Source organism: Anolis carolinensis, chromosome 1, assembly GCF_035594765.1.
Source record: "Anolis carolinensis isolate JA03-04 chromosome 1, rAnoCar3.1.pri, whole genome shotgun sequence".
NCBI lineage: Eukaryota > Metazoa > Chordata > Lepidosauria > Squamata > Dactyloidae > Anolis > Anolis carolinensis.
This window is the reverse complement of record NC_085841.1, coordinates 188,325,643-188,352,590: the sequence shown is the minus strand read 5'-3', so window position 1 is coordinate 188,352,590 and position 26,948 is coordinate 188,325,643. Positions and strand designations below refer to the sequence as shown.

General features: G+C 41.2%; 2 protein-coding genes and 2 non-coding genes across 5 annotated transcripts in view; 1 reads left to right on the top strand and 3 right to left on the bottom strand.

Moving 5' to 3' along the window:
- The window catches only part of cmklr2 (chemerin chemokine-like receptor 2), a 30,824-nt gene extending 24,108 nt beyond the window's left edge, over positions 1-6,716 (top strand). For both annotated transcript variants that reach the window (XM_008114938.2, XM_016995149.2), the window contains one exon: positions 484-6,716. In XM_008114938.2, coding sequence (XP_008113145.1) covers positions 524-1,627 — 1,104 coding nt within the window. In that variant the 5' untranslated portion in view covers positions 484-523 and the 3' untranslated portion in view covers positions 1,628-6,716. The remainder of the gene's footprint in view (positions 1-483) is intronic.
- Positions 6,717-17,250: 10,534 nt separating this feature from the next.
- On the bottom strand, positions 17,251-26,909 carry eef1b2 (eukaryotic translation elongation factor 1 beta 2). Its single transcript, XM_003223533.4, has 6 exons — positions 26,749-26,909; positions 24,035-24,157; positions 19,749-19,872; positions 19,348-19,414; positions 18,098-18,223; positions 17,251-17,442 (listed from the first exon to the last, which is right to left on the bottom strand). The coding sequence occupies exons 1-6, from the start codon at positions 26,826-26,828 to the stop codon at positions 17,288-17,290; spliced, it is 675 nt and encodes a 224-aa protein (XP_003223581.1). The 5' UTR covers positions 26,829-26,909; the 3' UTR covers positions 17,251-17,287.
- Positions 18,923-19,052, bottom strand: LOC134295796 (small nucleolar RNA SNORA41). The gene has a single exon (XR_010002402.1). It is a non-coding gene; the product is annotated as a small nucleolar RNA SNORA41 (small nucleolar RNA).
- Positions 19,484-19,561, bottom strand: LOC134295785 (small nucleolar RNA SNORD51). The gene has a single exon (XR_010002391.1). It is a non-coding gene; the product is annotated as a small nucleolar RNA SNORD51 (small nucleolar RNA).
- Positions 26,910-26,948: the final 39 nt, after the last annotated feature.

Below are 26,948 nucleotides of genomic sequence, written 5' to 3'. Positions count from 1 at the left end.
CTGGGACTTGTAGTTTTGTTGGAAGTACCAGAGGAGACTTCTCTGACTGAGAATCCTAAAGGTTCTGCTCTCGATGGCTTATCCCAGGATTCCACAGGATGTTATCATGGCAGTTAACATAGAACCATAGAAATGTAATTTTGCAGTATTGATGGGCCCCAAATTCTTGCTGCAATACTTAGTGCAACTTTTAGGCAAAGCCTTAGATACCATCACCTTAAATGGGGGTCCTGCACAACCCTGTTTATGTAAAATGTGTACATTGGCACCTTTTCATATCATAGCATTCAAAATAGTTTCATCATCATGTATAATTGTTTTTATAGAGACATTGAAGTATGCCTGACTGAACCATTGGCCTGAGAATGAAGGCAGAGAGGTGCCTGCAGGTTGCTATAAAATCGCTTTGCCAAGTATCATTCTATTAGAATTTGTTTTGATGATCTCACTTTTTCCTGTGATTTCCTTCCTATCCCCCTCCAGTTCTGCATTCTCCCAGGATTCAACCAGGAACGTTGGCATCATGTCGCTTGAAGATAACTTCACTGAATACTTTGAGAACTACGACGAAGATGAGGCTCCTGAGTTCTACTTCAGTGGTGCCCAAATTACTTCACTTGTGCTTCACAGTGTGGCTTTCCTTCTTGGAGTTCCTGGCAATGCTCTAGTCATCTGGATCATGGGCTTTAAATGGGACAAGACTGTCACTTCCCTCTGGTTCCTCAACCTGGCTATTGCAGATTTAATCTTTGTCTTATTCCTGCCCCTTTACATTGCATACATGGCCTTGGGCTTCCACTGGCCCTTTGGAAAGTGGCTATGCAAAGCAAACTCCTTCATTGCTCTGTTCAACATGTTTGCCAGCGTCTTCTTTTTGACGGCCATCAGCCTTGACCGGTATATCCACTTGGTCCACCCAGCTTTCTCATATAGGCACCGCACTCTCAAGAACACTCTACTTCTGATTTTTGCTATCTGGATTTTGGCTGCGCTCATTGGCAGCCCAGCACTGTATTTTCGAGACACGCTTTCACTACCCAACAACATCACAATTTGCTACAATAACTTTCACCCAAATGACCTTGATCTCATTGTGCTCCGGCACCATGTTCTGACCTGGATGCGGTTCATCTGTGGCTATCTCTTTCCCCTTTTAACCATGATAATTTGTTACTCTCTTCTGGTCATCCAGGTGAAGAAGAGAGCCGTATTGACTTCCAGTAGGCTCTTCTGGACCATTTTGGTTGTTGTGGTGGTTTTCTTCATTTGCTGGACTCCTTACCATTTGTTTAGCATTCTTGAACTTTCAGCTCATCACAGTGACTACTTCCATGACTTGTTTCGGGATGCCATTCCTCTTTCTGTTGGCTTTGCTTTTATCAATAGCTGCTTGAACCCCATTCTTTATGTCCTGCTCAGCAAAAAGCTCCAGTTCTGTCCCAGTGTCACTTTTTCAGAATTGGTGAAACACACATTATGGGAAGTCAGCCGTTCCTTGACAGTCAGTGAGCAAGCTTGGAACTCCATCAGTCTACAACCGTGTGAAACCCCAGAGGTTGAGGTCTCCCAGAGTGAAGCATGCACTTTGTCTGCAGAAGAAGGCCACACAAATATGAGATGTGTTTGACCTCACTGTTTCCAGTGAGGAAGGAAAATCTGTAACCCTACTAGCAAGATAGCTAAACAGTTACAGTGTATTCTCAGTTAAACCAGCTTCTTATGCATATGTGCTAATAATGAGTGCAGATAAGCACAGTTTTCAGGTTCTGCAGAGTAGTCTTGAGGAGCAAGATATGTGATCTGTGATGTATAAGCTATATGCATGGAAGATACTGGCACTTGAAAAAAGCAGGAGAGGATGGACGGGAATTTCACAGGTAACCCCTAGAGAAAACATGGCTACAGGCAAGCAACCCATTCTTCCTCTGCATGGTCCCTGTGAAATGCACACATATGGGTGACTAGTGGGCTATTAACTTTGATAGGTGGGTGTCATGCCACACAGGAAAACAGCACTACTCTGCCGAAGGCAGCATCCTTTCTGGATAAGACATCCACCTTGTAGTGGATCACGAAGGTGGTTGGTGTGGCCCAAGAAGCTGCATGGCAGATATCCTCCAGGAGTACTCCTTTGAGAAAGGCCTGGGATGTGACCACCGATCTCATTGAGTGGGCTATTAACATGGTAGGAGGATCACGGCCTGACAGATGGTAGGCCAGGTAGATAGTGGCGACGATACAAGATGATAAGCGTTGGAGTGTGAGTCATAGACCCAGAGTGTCCTGGTAATATTTAAAGAAAAGCTGTGATGATTTTCTATGAGGGTGAGTTCTATTGACATAGAAGGCGAGAGCTCATCTAACATCCAGAGTATGCAAGGATTGTTCCAGCAGGGTAGTAGGGTTCTGGAAGAAGGCTGGTAACACAATGCACTGGGACAGATGGAAATGTGAGACAACCTTAGGCAGAAAGGCGACGTCGGTACGGAGGACTGCCTTATCCTTATCCTTATGGAAGCGGAGATTAGGCTCATCCGCCCAGAGTGTGCACATTTCACTGGCTCTCCTTGCTGATGTAATAGCAATTCGGGATGCCATCGTCCATGACAAGTATTGTAGGTTGATCATCGCCAGAGGTTCAAATGGAGGCTTGGATTGTTGAGATAGTACCAGCTCAAGACTCCAAGCCAGGGCTGGTGGGCGTGTCGGAGGGTAGATGTTTCTGTGCCCTTTCAAGAACAGCCAAATTAGTGGGTTGGCAAAACAGGAAGGGTGACCATTCTTTTGTTGGTACCATGATATGGCCACTCGGTAGCACTTTAGGGAGGAGATGGATAGTCCTTTATTGGAAAGTGACATCAGGAAGTCAAGAATCATCGGGGTGGAGGCTGACGAAGGATCAGCACCCGTCTGTTTCACATAGGCAGAGAAGCATTGCCACTTTTAGACATAAGATTTTTGTGTCGAAAGTTTGTGAGTGGCTTGGATGATAGATTTAACAGAGTGAGAGAGGTCTACCTCGCTCGTATTCTCCATGCTGTTAAGTGCACGGAGCAGGCATCTGGGTGCTGGACTTGTCCACCTTGGGTTGTGAGGAAGTCCAGGCTGTAAATGAGGTGGCAAAATTCATTGAATGAGATCTGGAGAAGTGGTTTGAATCATGGTTGGCAAGGCCACCAGGGCGTAAGCAGTATGCCATCTGAGTTGTCTGTGAGTAGTTTTGACAAGACCCATGTTATTAGCGGTATTACTAATAACATTACAATATATTGATACAGTACAATATAGTAATTTATTACCAATATTGTACTATGCTAATATAATATTGTATGTAAATTTAATTTGTAAGCCGCTCTGAGTTCCCTTTGGGGTGAGAAGTGCGGCATATAAATGTAGCAAATAAATAAATAAAATAATATGGGTGGAAACGTGTACATGAGCCCTTGTGTCCACATATAAATAAAAACATCTCCTAAGCAGCCCGAGGTCTGGTTTGGAGGAAGACGTGCCCAGAATTGGTTGCACTGTGCGTTCTGAGCTGTGGCAAAGAGATCCACACGAGGAATGCCCCAAAGATGGAATATCGGTTGCAGAACTTGAGGGTGGACACGCCAATCGTGGCATAAATTGGGGGTCCTGCTTAGGAAGACTGCCAGGGAATTTTCTTTTCCTGGAAGGTGTAGAGCAGGGGTCCCCAAACTAAGGCCCGGGGGCCGGATGCGGCCCTCCGAGGTCATTTACCTGGCCCCCGCCCTCAGTTTTATAATATAATATAACTCTAATAATAATACCATATTATAATAATAATTATATATTCTATATTACATATAATATTACTAATAATATTACAGTATAGTGGTATAGTTCAATATAGTAATATATAATGCTAATATTGTGCTATGCTAATAATATAATATATTGTATGTACATATCATTTGTAAGCCACTCTGAGTCCCCTTTGGGGTGAGAAGGGTGTGATACAAATGTAGTAAATAAATGCAGTAAAAAAATAATAAATAAATTCTAGACTTAGGCTCACCCAAAATCTGAAATGACTTGAAGGCACACAACAACAACAACAACAACCACAACCCTAATTAACTTGACTATCTCATTGGCCAGAAGCAGGACCACACTTCCCATTGAAATCCTGATAAATGTATGTTGGTTAAAATTGTTTTTATTTTTAAATATTGTATTGTTCTTTCATTGTTCTTGTTGTTGTTGTTGTTTTTGCACTACAAATAAGACATATGCAGTGTGTATCGGAATTTGTTTGTATTTTTTTTTTCAAATGATAATCCGGCCCCTCAACAGTCTGAAGGATTGTGGACCGGCCCTCGGCTTAAAAAGTTTGGGGACCCCTGGTGTAGAGGAACAAGGTGGATCCCTTGTATTTGTTAAAATTGTGCCTGAACTTGTTTGTGTTTTATACTGCTGTTACTTGTTTTTATTGTCTTGTTTTATATTTTCTCTTGTTTACATTATGTCTTATGGACTTGGCCCCATGTTAGCCGCCCCGAGTCCTTTTGGGGAGATGGTGGCGGGATACAAAAATAAAGTGTTGTTGTTGTTATCCCCTGAGAGATGCACCAGTCCCAGATTTGTAGAGTCAGTTGGGTCAACCTGCAAGATTGTGTCCCTCCCTGCTTGTTGATGTAAAATTTGCTTGTTGTGTTGTCCGTTAAATGAACTACATGACCTGACAGGGGAGCCAGAAATGACCTGAGTGCGCTCATTATGGCGAGCATCTCCAGGTAGTTGATATGGTGGTGTCTTTCTGTTAGGGACCACATATCCTGGACTGTTAGGGTGTCTAGGTGCGCACTCCAACTCCATAGGGAGGAGTCTGTTGTAAGTGTCTTGGTTGGCTGTCGTCAAAACGGCATTCACCTCTGGACATTGCATCACTGTGTCCACCAGTAGAGTGACTTGTGGATGGTGGTTGATACAGATAGTATGTTTTTGGGCTGTTGAGAAGCATATCAAAGACACTTAAAAACCACATCTGCAGGGGGCGCATTTGCAGCCTGATGAACGGAGTGACTGCTGTAGTGGAGGCCATATGGCCTAGCACAGATTGTATAAGGCTGGCACAAACATGAGGCTATGTTAGAACTTTTTTGATGACAGTTTGCAAAGCTTTGAAGCGGTCCTTTGGAAGGAAGGACTTTTTTTGGATGGAGTTGATGACAGTCCCAATGAAGTGAATGGATTGGGTAGGTTCTAGGTGGGACTTCTCCCAGTTGACAACAAGGCCAAGGTCCTGAAGGAGAGATAAGGTTAGGTCAATGTCAGATAACAGTTGTTGCTTGGAATTGGCTACCAAAAGCCAGTTGTCAATGTACGGGTACACAATGATGTCAACTGAGATCAACTGAGGAGTCACTGAGAGAGACAAGTCCAAATCACAGGGAGAAGAGTAGTCAGAACAGTCCAGAGTCAAGTCCAAAATTTAGAAATTAATCAAATTAGAAATACAAGCTAGTCACAAGCGAAAGAGAAGTACCTAGCTGCTGCGGCAGAAAAAGAGAACTGGAGTGGTAGCCCCTGACTATATATACTATCAAGGAGAGAATGGGCGGGGCTTCCACCAAAATGTATCTTAGAGCTTCTAGAGATAAGCACAGGAGACCCATATGTGTGCATTTCATAGGGACCACACAGAGGAAATACAAAACCTGGGATCAGATCCTTAGATATAGGACCTGTCTGGAAGGGCCCTAAGAGACCAAATTGCTTTACCAATGTAGGTGCATGTAATCTTTGTCAGTTAAACATGTTTATTTTTACAAAAAAGGCAAAATCGTATCACCCAAAGCTTTTAAAGGGCACACATTTCCAAAGCAAGAGCCCATCCCTGTTTTAGCTCCAATCATTTTTTGTGTTTGTTTGAAGCAGACATTTCCTTCCAGTCACTTCTGGTTTTAGCTGGTGGACTCGTCCCCCAGGGCCCAGCGAGATGGAAAATGGCTCTGAGACTGTCTAATATTGCTAACACTTGCTTTAGGGATTTTGTCCCTTGGTCTTTTCGTAAGAATTTCCTTTTCCATTCTTAGCATACACTTCACTACTCTTTATGTGAGAGCTAGGGCAAGCAATTTGTCTAGTTCCAAGCCTCTGGGGGCCACACCAATCCCTTCATGTGAAACTGGAATGGAACAAAAAAAAAAAAGCATCCTGTTTTAGGGGGAAAACACTTCACAATTTTTCCTTCTTGAAAATAGGTGGGAATGGTGCCTTGAATTATATATGGGTGTACACTTTCCTTATTTGCAAAACCTATGGGAGTATGTGGGAAATGTGGGGGGAAGGGTCTTTGGCACTGAGAAAAATGCTTTTTGTGGGCAGCATGCAACTTTCAGGGTTTCAATCCCCGTTGAAAGTCTCATCTCAAAATTCTTTCCCAGAATTTAAACTACAAGTGTTCTGACAGTTGTGCTCCCTGATCATAGGGAATCATAATCTAATCAGTGTTGGAGGCTTTAGCCCAAAATTATAGATTGTGCATTGGATGGAGACAGAAAGTTATAATTTCCCCAAGACTTAATTGCTCAGGTGTCCAGCCTTCCTCTTATCATATTTTTGGAGTAATGTAAAATTATATTTGGATTTCAAGTGTAAAAAATATATTTTATATAAATGTATATGTTCTCATATATTCTATGTACCTATAAAGCACAAGCCAGACATCAAGTAAATAGTAATAAGCATGATGGATGAGCCCAGGATGTTGGGTGTTGTTTTCCTCTGTGTGAGCAAAGGGCAGTGTTTTGTTAATGTGTGAGTATGAAATGGGTTAACAGCTTTCCAATAATAATAATCAATAATTATAACTTTATTTTTATATCCTGCTCCCATCTCCCGAAAAGAATTTGGGCTGGCTTATAGCAGGACCAAGCCCAGAAGCAACAGAGTTTACAACTAAAAACACATTTAAAAACATAACAACATATAACCATATAATTAAACAATTAAAAACAGCAGAGTATAAAAACAATATTAATATGAAACAAAGCAAACATCAATAACCAGAGCCAGGAATAAGGTTGGCAAGGCCAGAAATTAGAAAGCGCTGAGCATGGGTTTGTGCAAAAAGCAGATTATAGGGCCAGGGCTGGAGGTAAAGTGCTGAGTTGCATCTAGCGGTTGGAAATCGTAGTAATAATAATAATAATAATTTATTTGTATTCCGCCCTATCTCCCCAAGGGAATTCAGGGTGGATTCCAGCATGCACAAACACAAAGGCAAACATTCAATGCCTAGAATCAACGAAACACAGATAAAGGTAAAGCCTTCCCCTTCTGGCTCTGAGAGGTGGTGCTCATCTCCATTTCTAAGCCAAAGAGCCTGTATTGTCCATAGACACCTTCTGGTCATGTCCGGCATCACTGCATGGAGTGCCATTTACCTTCTCACCGAGGCAATACCTATTGATCTATTCACATTAGAATGTTTTCGAACTGCTAGGTTGGCAGAAGCTGGGGCAAACAATGGGAGCTCACCCCATCCCGCAGATTTGAACTGCCAACCTTCTGGTCAGCAAGTTCAGCAGCTCAGCGATTTAGCCTGTTGCACCACTGCGGCCCCCTACTGCTCAATTTTTATTGTTCTACTAGCCATACCCGGTCACACATTGCTGTGGTCCAGTCTGGTTAGGTAAAACATCCGGGCGTTCCCTGGGCAACATCCTTGGAGGGAGGGAGGAGGGAGGAAAAGAGGCGGGTACCAGGGTACCTCTGGGCATTAGCAGACTGTTCTCTCTCTTACAGACCTTGTCCAACTTGGGCCCTCCCTCCAGATGTCTTGGACTTCAACTCCCACCATTCCTTACAGCCTCAGGCCTCTTCCTATTCCTTTTCCCTTTCCTTTTCTGCATAAGCGGCTGAAGGCCTTCTCTCTCTGTCGGGAGAGGCCTTCATGAGGGAAAAAGACTCGAGGAATCCATTCCCCTCACGCTGTGCAGCCCTATCCACATCAGTTGCTAAAGGGTGGAGACTGCTTGGCTGTTGCTTGCGCCATTGCTAAGGGGAGGGGCCATCTGTTACGACAGTTGCTAAGGGAGAAGGTGAATGATTGGCTGTTGCTTTGCGGTTTGTTTTTACCTTTCTCTGGTGGGTTAGGTTTGTGAGAGTAGGCTTAAAACACTTGCCAGGTCGAATGCTATGTTGTGTCCAAATTTCATAGCCATTGGTGAAATAATTTGGGAGATATGTTGTCCCTAACGGACAGACATTACATTTTTATTTAGATAGATGTGTCCAATTTTTCATTCACATAATACAAAACAAGTCTGCATGAGCAGGAAAATTTGGACTCAACTCAAATCCACTGCTGACTGTTACACATTTGCCAACTTCTTGTGAGTATTGTGTGTTTTGTTTTTTAGGGTTTTTTTAATGGGTTAATCCAATTTTACCCAGACAAAGTCTACTCTGCAATTTCCAGCAAACTCTGGAGCATTCCACCTCTCCAGATCAATCTTGATGAGCCCAGGGAACAATCATTTGTTCCCTGGGCTCATCAAGAAAAGATTTTATTTATTTCGTGTCAAAAGCATTGCATAATAAATAAGTTTAAAAGTGATAAAATAAAGGAATCACAAACAGCTAAATAGTTTTGGACCAAAAGCGGGCAACAGCAATCGCATTGTCCGTAGTTTTAAACAACTCCTCCTCCGTGCATGAGGCAGGGCGTTGTGGGCAAGCATACATATGAGGAGTTGTTTGTTCAGCTCCACAGTCACACAAGGTGGAAGATTCCTCCAGGTAGTGCCACCTTGCCAGGTTATCTTTTGATCTGCTTCTCAGTCTGTTTAGGGACTTCCAAGTTGCCCATTCTTGGTTTGCCCCTGGAGGCAGTCCCTCATGGGGGGCCATCCAGTTGGGATTTCCTGGTTTAGCTGCCCAGAGGGACACCCTTGCTGTTGCTGGGGGGACATCAAGAGGAGTGGTGGTTCTCATGAAGTCTTTCCTTGATTTGAGTCTGGTGGGAGGAGGGTGATAGTCATGCAGTGGGTGGCTTTCACAATGTTCAACCTTTTTTCTCTCACAGTTAGCAGCAACTTCCCGTCGCACGTCAGGGGGGCAATGCCAGCTAGCTTATAGAGTTTATCAACAGGTGTAGGTTTAAGGCATCCTGTGATTATTCTACATGTTTCGTTCAGTGCTATGTCCACCTGCTTTGCATGGGCAGACTTGTGCCAAACAGGACAGGCATACTCTGCAGCTGAGAAAGACAAGGCCAGGGCTGATGTTCTTACTACTTACTATCAAGAAAAGATTGACTCCCTCCTTCTTGCTGGTTGTGTGGACAACTCTACCAATGTCAAAAAGGACCACTAATGATGGCCAGGAGTTTGCAATGACTTACGTGATTCCCTGGGAGTGGCAGTGGTGACATAGAGGGTGAAATGACAGTTCAATATGATCTCCATCTAGCTCAGTGGTTCTCAACCTGTGGGTCCCCAGGTGTTGTGGCCTACAACTCCCAGAAATCCCAGCCAATTTATCAGTTGAAGGCCAAAACATCTAAGGACCCACAGGTTGAGAGCCACTGGCTAGCTGGACATCAATGTGGCAGTGCAACATATTTGGTTGAATGTGTCTGGCCATTTATGCACTAGACTGGTTCCAGATTTTGAAGTGAGTATAGACTAACCCATACTTACTTAAATAATCTTGTGATCTACTTGATTTTGAGTCCTTTGCCATGGAATCAATTGATTCATAGCATATAGTTTATAGTTAATTCCCTCAAGGGATCTGTTTTGTGTGGGGTTAGGCTTTCTCCATGTTTAGTTCTGTTGCAGCAGTTTGGCTTGCTGTTTAGTTCTCTTCTAATGATTCAATGATTTAACATTTGGCCTAGAAACATATAACCTAAGGCAGGGGTCCCCAAACTTTTTAAACAGGGGGCCAGTTCACGATCCTTCGCATCATTGTGGGGCCGGACTATAGTTGGCCACCGAGCAATAAATAATAATAATAACAACAACAACAACAACAATAAATAAGAGGGTTGGAAGAGACCCTTTGGGCCATTGAGTCCAATCCCCCTTTGCCTTTGGGCACCGAAGCACAAGCAAAGCACCCCTGACAGATGGCCACCCAGAATCAATGATAATAATAATAATAATAATAATAATAATAATAATAATAATAAAGAGGGTTGGAAGAGACCTCTTGGGCCATTGAGTCCAACCCCCTTCTGCCTCTGTGCACCATAAGCACAAGCAAAGCATCCCTGACAGATGGCCACCCAGCCTCAATGTTAATAATAATAATAATAATAATAATAATAAGGGTTGTAAGAGAAAAGAAGAAGAGACCCCTTGGGTCATTTAGCCCAACCCGCATCCGGCCCCCAGGCCTTAGTTTGGGGACCCCTGCCCTAAGGTCTTGCTTTGATCCTGTGACACATTTGAAGTTTCAGGCCCCTTCCACACAGCTGTATAAAATTGAACTGAATTATATGAGTGTGGATTCAAATAACCCAGTTCAAAGCAGATATTGTGGATTATCTGCCTTGATATTCTATGTGGAAAGGCTCTAAGTTATGTCACATTGTCTGAAACTCCACTTCTCACCCAAATCTACTTTCTACTATAAATAAACCCCACATAAGATAGGGTAATTGCTATGTTTTATATTGTATGGTTTTTAGTATCGTCAGTCTCTTTGGGTCTCTTTTTGGAGAGATCAATCAGGATATAAATGAATATAATAGTAATAGTAATAATTAATGGCGCTCCATGCAGTCATGCCGGCCACGTGACCTTGGAGGTGTCTTTGGACCACGTCGGCTCTTCGGCTTAGAAATGGAGATAAGCACCAACCTCCAGAGTAGGTCACGACTGGACTTAACGTCAGGGGAAACCTTTACCTTTATTAATTCCATGTTTAGACACAATTACTGTGGATGTCACATTTAGCTTGGTACTTGGTTTCCCTTCATACCTTTGTTTTTCTTAAGAGAAAAAAATTACATCAGCTCCATTTAGAGCTTAAATTTAAAACCTTGGAAAACACACTCTAGTGCCGTAGTTTGATCCACATTTGTTTTTGCAAGTGTGTGTGGCCTGTGGATGACCATAAAACAGCTGGCTTTAATGCCTGCAAGCACTGTTTTTGCAAAAGCCAAATACACACCAGACTTATTGTTGGGAACTGAGAATACAACGATTACATTATCTCAGGAGCAGGATTAGCTCCCTCACTAAGTAGGGTTCATCTAACTAACTTGTTACAAAATGCACTGTTGGTAATTTGAAATGCATCTTTTTGCCATCTGAATTAATTAAAATGTGTAATAATGGGATACAGTTTATCAAAGACACCCCACCCTCAGTCCAAAATGAACTGAGATCCATAATCTTCCTCATCCCAGGCCCAAGATGTTCCGAAATGACAACTGCCCATATTGGCTTGGACTACTGGGAACTAGGAGCGTTTGGTGGCACAGCAGGTTAAACTGGCTGAGCTGCTGAACTTGCTGAACTTGATCAGCGGTTCGAATCCGGGGAGCGTGGTGAGTTCACACTATTAGTCCCAGCTTCTACCAACCTAGCAGTTCAAAAACATACAAATATGGGTAGATCAATAGGTACTGCTCCAACAGGAAGGTAACAGTGCTCCATGCAGCCATGATGACATGACCTTGGAGGCATCTACGGACACGCCGGCTCTTCGGCTTAGAAATGGAGATGAGCACCAACCCCCAGAGTCAGACATGACTGGACTTAACGTCAGAGGAAAACCTTTACCTTACTGGGAACTGAAATCCAAAACAGCTGAAATACCCAAGGTTGAGAAACACAGTATGTTGATTGTTCTCTAACATATTATTTGGGAACTGGATGAAATTCCTCATGTCCAAGCCCTCTGCCACTTTTCTTAATTAATCACCCTCTTGGGTCAGCTACTATGATTTGGAGATAATACAAGAGGAGTATCTGTTTCCATAATTTATTCCAGATGTGATCAAATTATTCTGGCATTATTATTCTATGGTTTTATGTTTATTTATTTAGGCTCAAAGCTTTTCCTAGTTTGGTTCACAGTTCACCATGTTTCCATGATACATGGCAAGAAATAAGTAAAAAAGCATGGCACAGTTCAGTACAAAACAAAGAAGGCAATTTAAATTTCCCAACAGCATATTACTATTATGTTTTAATAGCAGTTCAAAAACATGCAAATGTGAGTAGATCAATAGGTACTGCTCCGGCGGGAAGGCAACAGCGCTCCATGCAGTCATGCTGGCCACATGACCTTGGAGGTGTTTACAGACAACTCTTCGACTTAGATATGAGTACCAACCCCCAGAGTTGGACACTACTAGACTTCATGTCTGGGGAGAATCTTTACCTTTACTAGTCATGGTTCATAGAAGATCAATAAATAGTTACTAGTCATGGTGGCTATGTAAAACCTGTATCTCTCCATTGATCTCAGCCAACCCAGTCAGTGATGACAGACGATGGGTGTTGAAGTCCCATTTGATTTGAAGCATGTATTCTTGTAAATAGTATTAAACATTCCATGGAATATGGAATTGGGAGTGGTCGGTCCCCTTCGGCCAATCCGGTTTGTTCAGCTTGGCTGGATGGTCATAACGATAAGGGCTCAGCTGTCACGTATTTTTGTCTGTTACAGGACCACGTGAAAGCTGATCACGGCTCCTCCTCCTCCCCTATTCAGCACCACGTTGCGCAGAGAGACTGCCTGATGCCCTCCAGATTTATTCAGCAACCTCAACCTTCCCTAGAACATCTAGAGCAGTGGTTCTCAACCTGTGGGTCCCCAGATGTTTTGGCCTTCAACTCCCAGAAATCCTAACAGCTGGGTAACTGGCTGGGATTTCTGTGAATTGTAGGACAAAACACTTGGGGGTCCACAGGTTGAGGACCACTGATCTAGAGGGCAACAGTTTGAGGAGCTCTATTCAGAGAGGTTTGTTTCCCTCATCCTCCCCTTGTCCTGTTATAATAAGAAAATTTCTGACACTTTTGGCTAGGAGCTGGAAAGTAATTTTTGTCATTTCCACACAGTCACTTGTTTTATGCCTTTCTGCTATACTGATCTCCAAAGTTTATGCAACAGGGCTGTTTAGCAGATGGCTAGAATATTTCCTTTCCATTTTCCCCTAGCCAGTGCTTGAGAAAGTGTTTATTGCTGCCTGAGAAAAAGAAACTGCTGAAGTAGACGTGTCTGCCTTGCACCTGCTCTTCCATTTGTCTCAAGTCAGCACCTTTTCCAAGGAGGATATCCTCATTCCTTCAAATGATTGTCCCCTCCAGAAAGACCCTGAAATGTTTGCAGCAGCTTCAGCCTTGCTGAGAATTATGAATTTCCAATTAAAATTGTTAAAGGACAGAACACAACTTACTGTACTGTTTAAAACTAAAGACTTTAAAGTTCAGCTAATTTCCTAAACAGACATACACTGGGAATTAAATCCTGTTGTTAGTCCAAATTATAGTAAACCCATTAAAAATGCAACGTACATAAATGTAGATTTATTAGATCTCTATGGATTCCATAGGTCTCTAGTTGGGAATAACACTATGTAACAAAATTTGAAGACAATGCTGTTCATGATTAGAAAATATTCTTTTCTGTTTAATTGTGTGGTACTTACTTTGAAAGTAGTTATTATACTCCAGAAACTTGGTTTTTATGGTTGCCACAAACTATGTTGAATTAGTTGAGACTTGATGAGATACTCATTGAAAAACTAGAGCAAAATATGCTGCAGGATGTCCCACAAACACAAAATTTTCACAGTTTAATAATTTTTTTAATGTTTTTTAATGGTAGAACCAATTAGGAAATGATATTTATAACCCAGGAACAAAAATTGTGTTACATAGTGTAATTGGATTTAAGTTACAATTTCGCAGAATTCTTCTATCTAGGCTGAATTTGGAAAAGTTTATTTTTGGGCTGCCATTCCTCCCAAAATACCTTGGCCAGTGTGGCAGGAAAGTGTCTTTCCTTTGTTCTGAACTGGTCAATTGCTATAAAAACAGGTCAGGCAATAATGTTAAGAAAAAACTGGCAACAAGGAAAGTGCCCAAAAGCAGAGGATGAATAGAATTGAAAAGACGATGCATCTGTTTTTTAAATCTAGAGTTCTCAGTGGCAATTCCTTCAAAGGGAGTGTGTTTGATGTGTGAAGAAAGGAAAGATTTTAGGATTTCAATTTGCAAATGATAGGAGGGCATACATTCAGTTCCTTACACTCTCCCCTGCAATCAACATCAAGGAGAGACAGAAGTATTAGCCAACATTATTTATTACTATTTTATTTACTGCACTTACACTTATACCCCGCCCTTCTCACTCCCAAAGGGAGATTCAGAGCAGCTTACAAACTATGGCAATAATTCAAAGCCAGATTCAGATAAGAAAGTTTTTCATGAGATAACTTGTGACCTTATACATTAGGTAAAGGTAGGTAAAGGTTTTCCCCTGACTTAATGTCCAGTCGTGTCCGACTCTGGGGGTTGATGCTCATCTCAATTTCTAAGTCAAAGAGCCGGCATTGTCCGTAGACACTTCCAAGGTCATGTGGCTGGCATGACTGCATGGAGTGCCGTTACCTTCCTGCAGTAGCGGTACCTATTGATCTACTCACTTTTGCATGTTTTCGTACTGCTAGGTTGGCAGAAGCTGGGGCTAATAGTGGGAACTCACCGCGCTCACCGGATTCGAACCGCTGACCTTTTGGTCAGCAAGTTCAGCAGCTCAATGGTTTAACCTGCTGCACCACGGGGGCTTCCTATTATTTAGAAACAAAACAAAAAAATATGAACTCTCCATAGGATATAACTAGTTTTAACCAAGTGCCTTATTATTTTAAAAATATCTGATGGAGGGACATGCAGTAAGTTTACTTATTTGGTACTGAGTTGAACTGACAAGATAATAATGAAGTAGTAGAAATATTACAACTTTTGCAGATTACCCCGTTTTTACCCTTTCAAGCAAAGATATCCCAGATAGCCAGGTGGACATAAGCAGGGACCATGACAACATGAAAGATGGCACGGTTGCAACACTCATCTCTTTCAAATGGAAGGCATTTTCCACACCTCAGAGACAATTGGGTTCAACCTATTGTTACAAGACGGAGAGCTAGAAATTTGGATAAGCAAAAAGGTTGGACTGTAAAGCCTGTGTTCTGACCATATGGAGATGTTTATTATTTACTGCTGATGCTTCATTCTGTTTTCAAAGCAGCTGGGAAGGAGCTCTGTAGACGTATTTACTCAAGAGTTTCTTATAGCCTCATTCAGTTACAGCAATTTAAAAACAAACAGCTTGATGAGCTTGCATTCCTAGTGGGGAAAGCTGTTAGCAACAAATCTTGTTCTCTCTGAAGGGCAAACAGACTTTGGAGTCTTCTTTAACACAGGATGGACACATACTTCTGGACCCAGACAAACATGGTCATGCACTTCCCATCTACCCACACAAATGTTGTTATCGTCCCCAGACACTCATGCAAAGCTTGCATTTAGTCTAGGTATGACCTTGCAAATACTGGTAAGTAAAAGCAATGCTTTTACATAATACTAGGACACTGAGCAGCAGTCATGGGGAGAGGAAATGGCTGTGGACTTTAACATGTAGGAAGATGGCTATGGTTCTTATTCACATCCTTCCTGTCCATTTGCTTTTTGTTTTTAAAAAAGAACTATTATGTCAGAGAAAATGATACATACAATTAGTGTCCATTTGTCCTTTGGCCAAGAACGAAATCTGGTCCGCAGACCTCCTTCCCTTTTATTTCAATTTCTGCTCCTTTCCGCAGAGCTGACCATTGCATTCGATAGGCCACATCCGCTCTATTATTAAACATGGTTTTCTATGGGTGAGCAGATGGCGACTACTGGATGGCATATGTCCTGTATCAAAAACTAGAGCTGATGTGGTCTATCAAATGCAATTTTCTGATTCAGCACCCCAAATAACCAAACTGAATCTAAAGTTGACTATTATCTGTAATCCTTTTGGTACTAAGGTTGAAGAGTGGTTCCTGGTTAAAAAAAAAAAAAAAAAAAAGATTGGGAACCATGGGAAGCCATGTTTTTTTTCAAAAACTAATGATCACAGGGACAGAAAGTGAAGTGAAATCTTCTGAACATGGGCACAGATAGCAAAACAAACACCACAGGGCAGTTACCCCTTCCCTATACTATCCAAAGCTTTTATTATGAGTTCCACTTCAAAAATGTACCTGTTCCAACTTACACAGAAATGCAACTTAAACCTACAGACCTATTTTGTTCATAACTTGTAGGCTACCTGTATATAGTTTTGATATGCAGAATAGGATTCATCATCCAAATGTCACTGTAGGATGAAGTTTGTCCAAACCATGGTGAACCCCTTACCAAAAAAATAAAACAAAAGCTGTAATATCTCAATACCTCTGAGGCATACAGCTTAGTCATAACTGAGACTGAAGTGTTGAATTTCCTCAATTCTAGCATACCTCATCATTCCACTGGTTTTAACTATCACACCAAGGAGAAAGCATTTCAAGCCAGCAACAAGCTGAGCTGCTTCTCATTCGTTCTCATTCATTAGGTAGCCCATAGGCTGTGCAAGGAGGCATCATCTTTCAAAATATATTGTGCGAGTCTAAGACAACAGCAGCAAGCATACTATTAACAGAGCAATCCGAGGTGGAATGGGAAGAGCAAAATTGTGGATCCTTCTGATTTTGAAGCCCCCAGTCTGTTAATCATGAGGATCTATCTCCTCACGTACAAATCCAGTGGGGAAGAAATATCATTCATCAGCTGCAAACCGACATAGATGAGCCCAATTGTCGTTTCACCAGTGCCAGATGTATGTCTGGTTGACTGAAGGATGCTCTTGCTTTGGGACTGCCTATTTTTGCAATGGAAGAGAGCAGGCTCATACTCAGAACTCTGGGAATTCCCTTACTTAGTATCAGATTCTTGGAAAATGAATTGCCTCACCATTAGCACATGAGATGCTGAGTTAAGACTGCATTATTAGCCACTAATGGTGAGTTAGGATAGGCATTGATGAGGCAGTAGTAATAGCGGTTTCTTGTAACAAAATATTATTTTACAACTACAATAAAGTGCTTTCCTATTAACATATGCACCTTAAGGTTGAAAACTAGTTTCAGAGAAGAGAGTATAAGTGCCTTTAAGTCAGTAAGAGTTTTGAAATTGCAATTTGTGGAAAAAGAAAACATTAACATGCTTGACTGTTTCAGCAATTTTATTCTGGATGTGACGACTTAAATTTTGTTGAAAGCAGCTACGTCCATTGATTGTACATAGTCTTCAAAAGCTGTAATCCTCTCTTCCAACATGTCAGTTCCAACTTTATCGTCTTCAACCACACATTGAATTTGAAGCTTCTTGATTCCATAACCAACTGGAACCAGTTTGGCTTGAAAGAAATAGAAAAACGATTAGAAGTGGTGTCCCGCTCTTCCTATATTTTTGTAATATCATGCCCACTATGAGTGGATGAGGGTTCTGCTGCCTGCCACAAGAGTCAGAGGCAGCAGATCTATCCCTGCTTTCATCTCTCTATAGGTGGGACAAGGTGTGCATGTTTTAATTGCCCTCACTGGAACAAAATAAGAGATAATTTAAAGGAAATCATTGGAAAAACATTCATAGCCTTTTTATTACTGTGCAAAGCCCTCCTGCCCCTACCGCCTTCCTGGTATTTGCTGCCTTTTTTCTTTGAAAATGTCTAAGAAGAACCAACACTGGCATTTATAACTTAATGTATTGTTGAAGGCTTTCACGGCTGGAATCACTGGGATGTTGTGGTTTCCAGGCTGTATGGCCGTATTCTGCTAGATTCTGCGATTCATTCCAGTGTCAATAGAACTCTATCAAAACACAACTCTCAGCTAAACTCAGTGCAGATGAATGTAGTGATTTCCTCTATTCACAGGAATGGCTAAAACAAGTTCCACAGTTTTGTGAATTGGAGACAAAGTATCTCCATCACGTTTGTGAGACTTCAACTGAAAAGTAATTTGTGCTCCGTCCCTAAACTACGATACGTCCAGCACCAGTCCAATACTTACAGGATCCCCAAACCAAGCCATCAGCCTGGATGCTTCTGACACACTCTTCCAATTTGGCCATGTCTGTCTCATCATCCCATGGCTTCACATCCAACAAAAGGGATGACTTGGCAATGAGCGCTGGCTCTAGGGAAAAAAAAAAAAAAAACAGCTCACTGAAAACAGGACAGAGTATCCCAATAAAAACTAGGAACACAATGAAAATATATTGCTGAAATTTTCCACGTGGATTCCAAAAAAAGCATCTAAATGCAGGCCATATTTTAGGACATTAGTAGTGCAGCCCACTAGAATTAATGCTTAAGTCTCCTTTAACCACGAACCTGTCTTAAATTTTCTATTTTACTACACCACACGTGTCAAACTCAAGGCCTGCGAGACAAATTTGGCTCACCGTGCCACTGTATATGGCCTGCCAGATGCCGAACTGCAATTCTTGTATTCCTCTGCTCATCATTACACATTATGACTAGAGCTGATGGGAGTTGGAATACTGTAACATCTGGAAGGCTCCTGTTTGCTCTATTTAGTCAGGATAGCAGGGTTTGAATTTAGATATAGGGCTTGCAGATATGTCTGACTTCAAAATATCTTTTAACATTTTCCCAATAATGTCTTGGGACTCAAACTGGATAAAAACTAGAGAAATTACCACCATTTTTTTAAAAAAAGAAAAATTATAGTTGCCCTTTTGTAATCATGGATTCTCCATCAATGGATCCAACAGTCCTTTGAAGGCAACCATAAGGTTGATGTGGCCCTAGATGAAAATGAGTTTGACACCCCTATTCTAGACTATGAAAAGAAAAAAAATGCAAGAGAGGCTCTTGTCCGTTACACGTCAATTATCTCCCCATTTGAAAGGAGAATCATATAGGTGTAACTGCTAATCTCCCACAGCTGGAATACTGCAATTGCTACAATACTGAACAGTTGCAGGCCAGTAGCTGTGGAATCCTGCAAGAATTACAATCAGAAGTTGGTATTTCACCATTAGCAGCAAAACATGAAATTAGTTTCTAAACATTATGTTCTACTACTTTGATATCACTGCCAATAAGTAATACTGGTCAAAACCAGGGCTTTAAACTTCAGATTTATTAAGACTCCAGATGATACTTCTAATATATACTAGCAGCAGTCGTATTATACAGCAGTAATGTGAGCGGCAAATTTGATTCATAATGCAGTAAATAATTACATTTCAAAGTGAGTAAATTTAAAGACCACCAAAGAGCAGATTAACATACTTTTGGATTTCTTTGATTCATACTGAGCAAGTCGCTCCTCTCTTAATCTTTTTGCTTCTTCACTTTCCTGTAGGGTAAGATATAGAATATATTAAAATAATACAAAGCAACAACTTCTGTACAGAGCTTAACCAACTAGATCATTCAGAAAAAAACAAATCATCACAATTTCAGCCGAAAGATGGTGATTTGGTTTTGTTCATCATGTCACCAATGAAGGTTTTGAAGAAAGCGCAGGCTGCTCTTGAAATTTATTACTACAAACCCTGTCTCTCCAAACAATCCCATTTCGAAACACAGTGTGGAGTAGAACATGTTCTACCATACCATTTAATTAAGCTTATGTTGCTATATGCATAATCTCTGCAAGCAAAAGTTAACAGGAAACAGATTTGGGGTACCTCCTCTTCATCAGAACCAAAGAGATCAATGTCATCGTCGTCTTTGTTGTCTCCAGCGGCACCAGTTGTGTCTTCAACATCTGCGGGGCCGTATCTCCCCAAAGGTTTCTTCACTCCAGGAAGGCTAGAGAAAAGACAGTACTTCATTATTTATAGGGCCCTCCTACTAATCACATACACTCCACAGCTAAATTGCAAGAGAGCAATCGCAGTTTTGCCAGTCAATTAACAAGAGATGCCACTTAACTATGCTGACTTTTCAGAGGAAAGTTACCAGATACCAGTTGCGAAGGCACCTGCAGCCCAGCAGGCTCCCTGCTATATGCATAAACACCGGGGACAAGGCATACATTTCAAGTGAAACAGACAGGAAGGAAGGGAGGAGAGTGCACAGCTCCAGACTTCAGCTTGTCTAAAAATGTAACGGCACGCTACAAATGAATAAGTAGTGCATTAGGAGGGAAAGATTCTAGATCAACCTTTGCCTGTTATGCAGCTTTTCCTTTTGGAAGGGAATCATTAGCATCAAGGAACAGATCAATGAGATTAGTTCCTGGTCTAAAGTGCAAAGAGGCTATTCTACCATGTCTATGTATGACATTTAACAGATCAGGCCTACAGCAAAATGTTTAACTATGCAATACCAATTTCTATGCTGACATATATAACAATTATGAATAATAATACCATTACTATCAATTTTTAATAACTGGTCTGTCATAAAACATAAAAGTATGTTCATTTTTTTCATTTGCATCTTGTATTTACTCAAAAGTAGCTCAAAATCATGCCTTCCTGCTTTATTATCAGAAGAGCCTTGTGAGGTAATTGTTGAAGTGGGAATGATTGTATATAGAGTTGTTTAAGTATTTAAGAGTTGTTATAGTGATGCAATGTGAGCTGGAGATTGCATCATGCACTGTCTGCTGTCCACTATGCAGGTGTGTAAAGAGTTAACTGTGTATTGTATCAGACAGCAGAGGTGGTTATAAATAGCTCCTTGTGTTATCGCTCTGCTCTCTGCCCTCTGCTCTCTGCACTTTGTCTGTATATATCGTCTTGAGAGTTAACCGTTTGTTAGTAAATCTTTTGTAGATAGCCAAACAGGCTTCAGCCTCTTTATTGGTGCCAGTGATTCTTCGTTGATCTTCCGCTGCATGTGTGTTTATCCAAACCGCACGCTCTGACAGTAATGTGGGTTGACAGATAGCTTCACATCTGAGTGGGAATTTGAATCTGAAGGTGGATCTGCATTGAAAAAGTAATGCCAATTGACTTCAACTGCCATGGCTCAATGCTATGGAACCCTGGGGGTTTGTAGTTTGGCAAGGCACTAACACAAACAGAAAAAAAGCTAAAAGGAAATGTGGAGTTCTAGCCTTAAATTCTACCCATTGATATACAGGGAAGAGAGGAGGAAAATGAAGAATCTTGTAGCACCTTTAATGCTGACCAGATATATTTTATCATGAGCTTGTCAGTAATAATATCATTGTAATTGATAAGAGTACAACATGCAAGTGTCAGATAGATAAAGAATAAGGTAGCCATGTGATTTGGATTACATTTATTGGTAACATGAAGATATCTCTGACTCTCCAGTGGCCTCAAAATGGTGTACAAGATTCTCACCTTTCCCACTTTCCTCTGAATAACTCTTTGAAGTAGGTCAGTTTGAGAGTGACTGGCCTTCTCTCAACCCGAAAAAAAAAATCACAACTCAAAGAGGACAAGGGTTTGGTTCTCCAAAACCCAGCCCAACCACCATTTGCAAGCAGGGATCCCTTATATCAAAGGTTCTTGGAACGACAGTCATTTGCTTGCTGAGCTCCTTGAGTGGGGTGCAAAATATATTTTTCTTCAATTTCCTTCTTGATAGTTTGAAAACCCAAACATGCATGCATAGACAATTTAAATTAGTTGAAATACATTTTAGAAAAGTTTCAAAATCTTATGCCGAACTAATTGCTCTCCATAAGTTCCCACAACTGAATGTGACTGAATGGCTTAGCACAAGTTTGGGGTTTCATTAGAAACTTCAAAAATGCAATTGTCTAGTGCTAGTAATGAGCTTTTACATTCAAATGATACAAACAAAGGAATAGCTCCACCTGGTGCCTTAAAGCACAAACTAGAATACAACACCAAGTTCATTATAAAGCCATGTAATTATTTTCGAGCATAGTTAACAGTAGCTGAGCAGAGGTGAACACTTAGCCACTGCAGTATTCTGCTTATTGTTTAAGAACATAAAAAAGAACTACCTTTACAATGTTAAATACAGAGAAGAGACACTGTGGCCCCTTCTACCCAGCTGAATAAAATCCCACATTATCTGCTTTGAGCTTGATTATATGGCAATGTGGACTCAGATAACCCAGTTCAAAGCAGATATTGTGGGATTTTCTGCCTTGATGTTCTGGGTTATATGGCTGGGTGGAAGGGTCCTGTATGTGAACTACTTTTCTTTAGAATAACTTCAGTTTCCACAAATAGCCTTCATTTTTAAAAGGAATTTGAAAAAAGAATATAATGGCTGTCACAATCCTCTCTACAGAAAAGCCTGACAGCCACCTTAGTTTTAATTTTTAATATCTATTTATAATAGATGTAGAACATGTTGTGATTGGAACATTGACCAAACCAGCATAATTGGTCCCTTTTGTCCCATACAGAAACAAAAGGGCAAGTCCAGAGAAGGCATAGCACTCACATAAAATAGAGGTCTGCTCTTCCACCAGCTCTCAGTTGGCAAAAACATGATTTTACTTGATAGAACAACAACTTATTATGGTCCATAGACCCATAAGTGAAGAAGCAGTCGTCAAAAATTATCCCATCTCATTGTCCAAAATTAATCTAGTTTCAATCTAGTTAATACCCCTATCCGAGGTTTGCCACTGCGAGGAATTTTGCCACTATGAGGGTCACCCTGTGGATAACTAATGATCCCCTGCATGGGATGGCTGGTCATGCGGGACAAAATTGGATATAAAAGTTGGCTATGTTGCACTGTGTAATAGCGGCAATTTATTAAAATGTGTTCTATAGTTTCTACTTCATTTCCTTCACAGGGGCATAGTCTTGTGGTGTAAGGTGTTCCAGACAATCTGCTTCCTAGCAGCTCTGAGGGAATTATGTTTAATCTCACCTTTGTAAAGAGTCTGTGATATTAAATCTATAAGAATTTTTAGGTATTCACATGTCTTAAATGGCTCTTTGTATGGCAAGCTGAAGACTCTGGGGGCACATGGTGAATTTGAGCAGGCTCTAAGCTTTCCCATGGCAATGTCCCACAACTTTTGCTTCAGGGATTCTCGTGTCATTTTGAATCCCAAATGGAGCAAAAGGGATGCGGACAGTCCAATTGAGGCTGCTTTCCATTCACTCCTCCTCGCCCAAAGGGGTTTGGAGGCTTCATAGGGGAGGTGATGTAGTAAACCCATTTCCAGTTTAAATACCATTGTTTTTACCATAGGTTCATTTTCAGTCCAGACCCTGGTACTCAATGGACATTCACCCGTTTCTAGGAGCAGGACCACATTTGGCACACAAGAATGCACATTTAGAAGATCTCTTAACCGGATAGTATGTTTTGTAGATGTATTTAAAATGTGGTAGTAAATACGAACTACGCCTTTCTATGTCTTCAAATTTATTGGACCCTTATTTAGAATGCCGAAATTGTATGGGATTCTTGTTGTAAAATTTTACACACATGAATACACAGAAATTGTGCATACATGGAAAATATGTATCACATGCTTACATCCACATTTGCAGAGTAGGAAAATTACAAATAAAAGAACCCTCTTTTTACTTAAAATAATACCGTTCTAGAAATCCTTAGGTCATCTAGCATGATTCTGGTCAACATTGACCACACAGTCACATTCTAGAACTTAGAAATTCTTAGAGATTATTTTAATCAAGTCTGGGAATAATCAAATCCACCAAAATCATAAACTCACAAATGTGGAGTGCTGGCTGCATCTCATGAAACATCATAAACTTAACAGTGTTGAAATGTTACTGTTTACTTGGTATTGTATTTATGAGATTGCAAATTGATTTTTTAAAACAATGCCTTTAATTAAATGGGACCCTTTTTTGCTTCACATTATCACCTGTTGTTGATACAGTTGTGTCTTAATTCTATCTAGACAATTATTTAAATTTGGTAAAATCTATGGAGGGTTTTTGTGTGGTCTGGAACATATTAAAAACAGAACAAACATAGAAAACATAGAAATGTAAAGAAAACCAGTCTACCAAATTAGTCCTACCTTCCCTTTTGTTTTTCATACGATTTAATATGATTGTACCACCGGAGGGCATGGAAAAGCTCAGCGGGAGGAGAAACACCAACTGCTTCAAAGACTGCAACATCTGCCTGGGATGGGACATATCTACAAGAGAACAAATGTACTTCAGTATCATTTTTATTTAGCATGACAACTGACCTTATTTGTATACATTAAAACTCATCCCAGCAAATCATTCAATCTTTTATCCAAATAGCAACTACATTTCTTGATGTTTCAAGAGGCACACTAGAGGTATGATACAATGATAGTGTAAATAAGTCTTTGGGCCTTTCTCAAAGAATCTTCTGTATTTCTAAACACCATAAAGCGATTCAAATTAAAAAAAATTAAGCTCTGTAACAAGGCACAATTTTGTTCTGGGTGAGGAAGTGCACACCATGCCTGAAGATTGGTGCCAGCCTGCCTAGAGGTGATATGGAGTACAACACCCCCAGTCCTCCAGACCTAAACCCAAGGTAAAAGCATTATTCCTTCTGAAGTACTTCCAAATTACTGGTCTTCTGTATTTTTCATACATGCTTTAGATCATCTGGTTTGTTTTGTTTTTTGGATTACACTATGTAACATTTTTTTTTAAAAAAATCTTGCTCTTGGTTTAGAAGTGTTACTTCCTGTTTAACTGTGCGGTACTTTGAAAGGAGTTATACTCCAGAAACTTCATTTTTTGGCTGCCACAAACTATACTGAATTGGTTGAGACTCAATGATATATTCATTGAAAAACTACAGCAAAATGTGCTGCAGGATGTCCCCCAAAAAACCCCAACGTTTTTGCAGTTTTATAAACTTTCCCCATGTTTTGATAGAACCAATTAGGAAATAACATTCATAACCTAGGAACAAAAATCATTTTACATAGCGTTTCTGTTTCCAGAATTTCCTAGTCAGGGCATTTGGGGGATCTGGAAGCTACAATCTAAAGTAGCTTTCCCAATTTGTGTTTCAATAGACAGATGGATTTTAATCAGCAATGAAGGTGATAAGGATGTATGTGAAAAAAAAAATTATCCACTGCTTTCTATGGGTGAAACAGACACTACAAACGTGATCATGAACAAATGTTTTAGGCAAACCCAGGAAAGAAAATCTGGGCTACACATATCATGAGTAGTTTAATATGGGTCTCTTAACTGCTGTAAAGGTGACTTTGACATATGGAGACCCTAGTAATGTGGAGTTACGAAGTCACCTTCTCATTAACAGCCCTCTTCAGTTCTTGCAGACTCAAGATTTTCTTGACTGAAGGTAATGTGGCCTTCCTCTATTCCCACTGCCTTCTGAGCCCCTGGTGGTTCAATGGGTTAAACCCTTGTACTGGCAGGACTGCTGACCAAAAGCTTGGAGGTTCAAATCCAGTGATAGCGCAGATGAGCTCCCTCTGTCAGCTCCAGCTCCCCATGTGAGAAGCCTCCCACAGGATGGTTAAACATCAAACATCCGGGCGTCCCCTGGGCAATGCCCTTGCAGACAGCCAATTCTCTGACACTTGCAGTTTCTCAAGTCGCTCCTAACCAAAAACACAAAACAAAAAAACTCACACCTTTTATCTTATTTTTGCAGCCTAAGCAACAGAAGGTACTGGATGTAAATCAGAGGAGGCAATTATTGCATCTTGTGAGATGATTTTTGTTCCTAATTGGCTCTATCATAAAAACATGGAAAAAGATTATTAAACTGCAAAAACTTTGTTTTGGTGGGACATTTGCAGCACATTTCATGATAAAGGTAAAGGTTTCCCCTGATGTTAAGTCCAGTCATGTCTGACTCTGGGGGTTGGTGCTCATCTCCATTTCTAAGCCGAAGAGCTGGCGTTGTCTGTAGACACCTCCAAGGTCATGTGGCCGGCATGACTGCATGGAGTGCCGTTTATTTGGTGATAGTTTTTCAATATCTCATAGTAGAATCTCAACAAATGGAAGGTAGTTTGTGGCAGCCAGAAAAACAAAGTTTCTGAAGTAGAACAACTACTTTCAAAGTAAGGGCTGCACAATTAAACAGAAAATAACACCTTTAAACTAGTTCAAAGCAGAAAATGTGGGATTTTCTGCCTTGATATTCTGGGATATAGGGCTGTGTGGAAGGGCCCACAAATACAAAGCAGATAATGTGTATTATCTACTTTGATAATCTGGTTTATATGGCAATGTAGAAGGAGCCTTACTGTATCCTTAGCCCCTTCCACACATCTGAATAAAATCCCACATTATCTGCTTTAAACCGGACTCAGGGTCCTTCCACACAGCCATATAACCCAGGATATCAAGGCAGGAAATCCCACAATATCTTTGAACTGGGTTATCTGAGTTCCATATATTCCAGTTCAAAGCAGATAATGTGGGATTTCCTGCCTTGGTATTCTGGGTTATATGGCTGCGTAGAAGGGCCCTGTCTTATATCAGTATACACTGCCATATATCCCAGTTCAAAGTAGAAACGGTGGGATTTTATTCAGCTGTGTGGAAGGGGTCTCACACAATCCACTTTAAAACAGATAACCTGGGATCATATCCTGGGCTATAGGGCAGTGTGGAAAGGGCCAAAGATTGGCGGGGCCACCCCAACCTAGATGCCCGGATGTCATAGCCTTGAGCCATGGCGGGTAAAGTGGCGCCATGAGGCCTCGCTCAAAAGGCTCCCTCAAAACGGACGAGAGGCGGAAGGCGGCCTGCTCACCCCTCGATGTAGCTCTTGTCCGCTAAGAAGCTGTTGAGGAGCTGGAGGCCAGCTGGAGATTTCAAGTCCCCGAATCCCATGGCGACAGATAGAGAGAGAGCAAACACGTTGCCGCCGCCGCCCGAAAAGGCCGCGCCTCTTTCCTGCGGCGTTTATATACACACCGAGCGTGACGTATCCTTCCGCGGCGGAGGCAGCGA

What these genes read in the sequence shown, in the direction of transcription:
- eef1b2 (XM_003223533.4), bottom strand. Translation starts at nt 26,828, where the DNA reads ATGGGATTCGGGGACTTGAAATCTCCAGCTGGCCTCCAGCTCCTCAAC. An exon ending in TGAATCAAAGAAATCCAAAA is followed by an intron (nt 18,224 to 19,347) that starts GTATGTTAATCT and finishes TTTTTTCCCTAG; the next exon opens with AGCCAGCGCTCATTGCCAAG. An exon ending in TGGCTTGGTTTGGGGATCCT is followed by an intron (nt 17,443 to 18,097) that starts GTAAGTATTGGA and finishes ATTTCTTTCAAG; the next exon opens with CCAAACTGGTTCCAGTTGGT.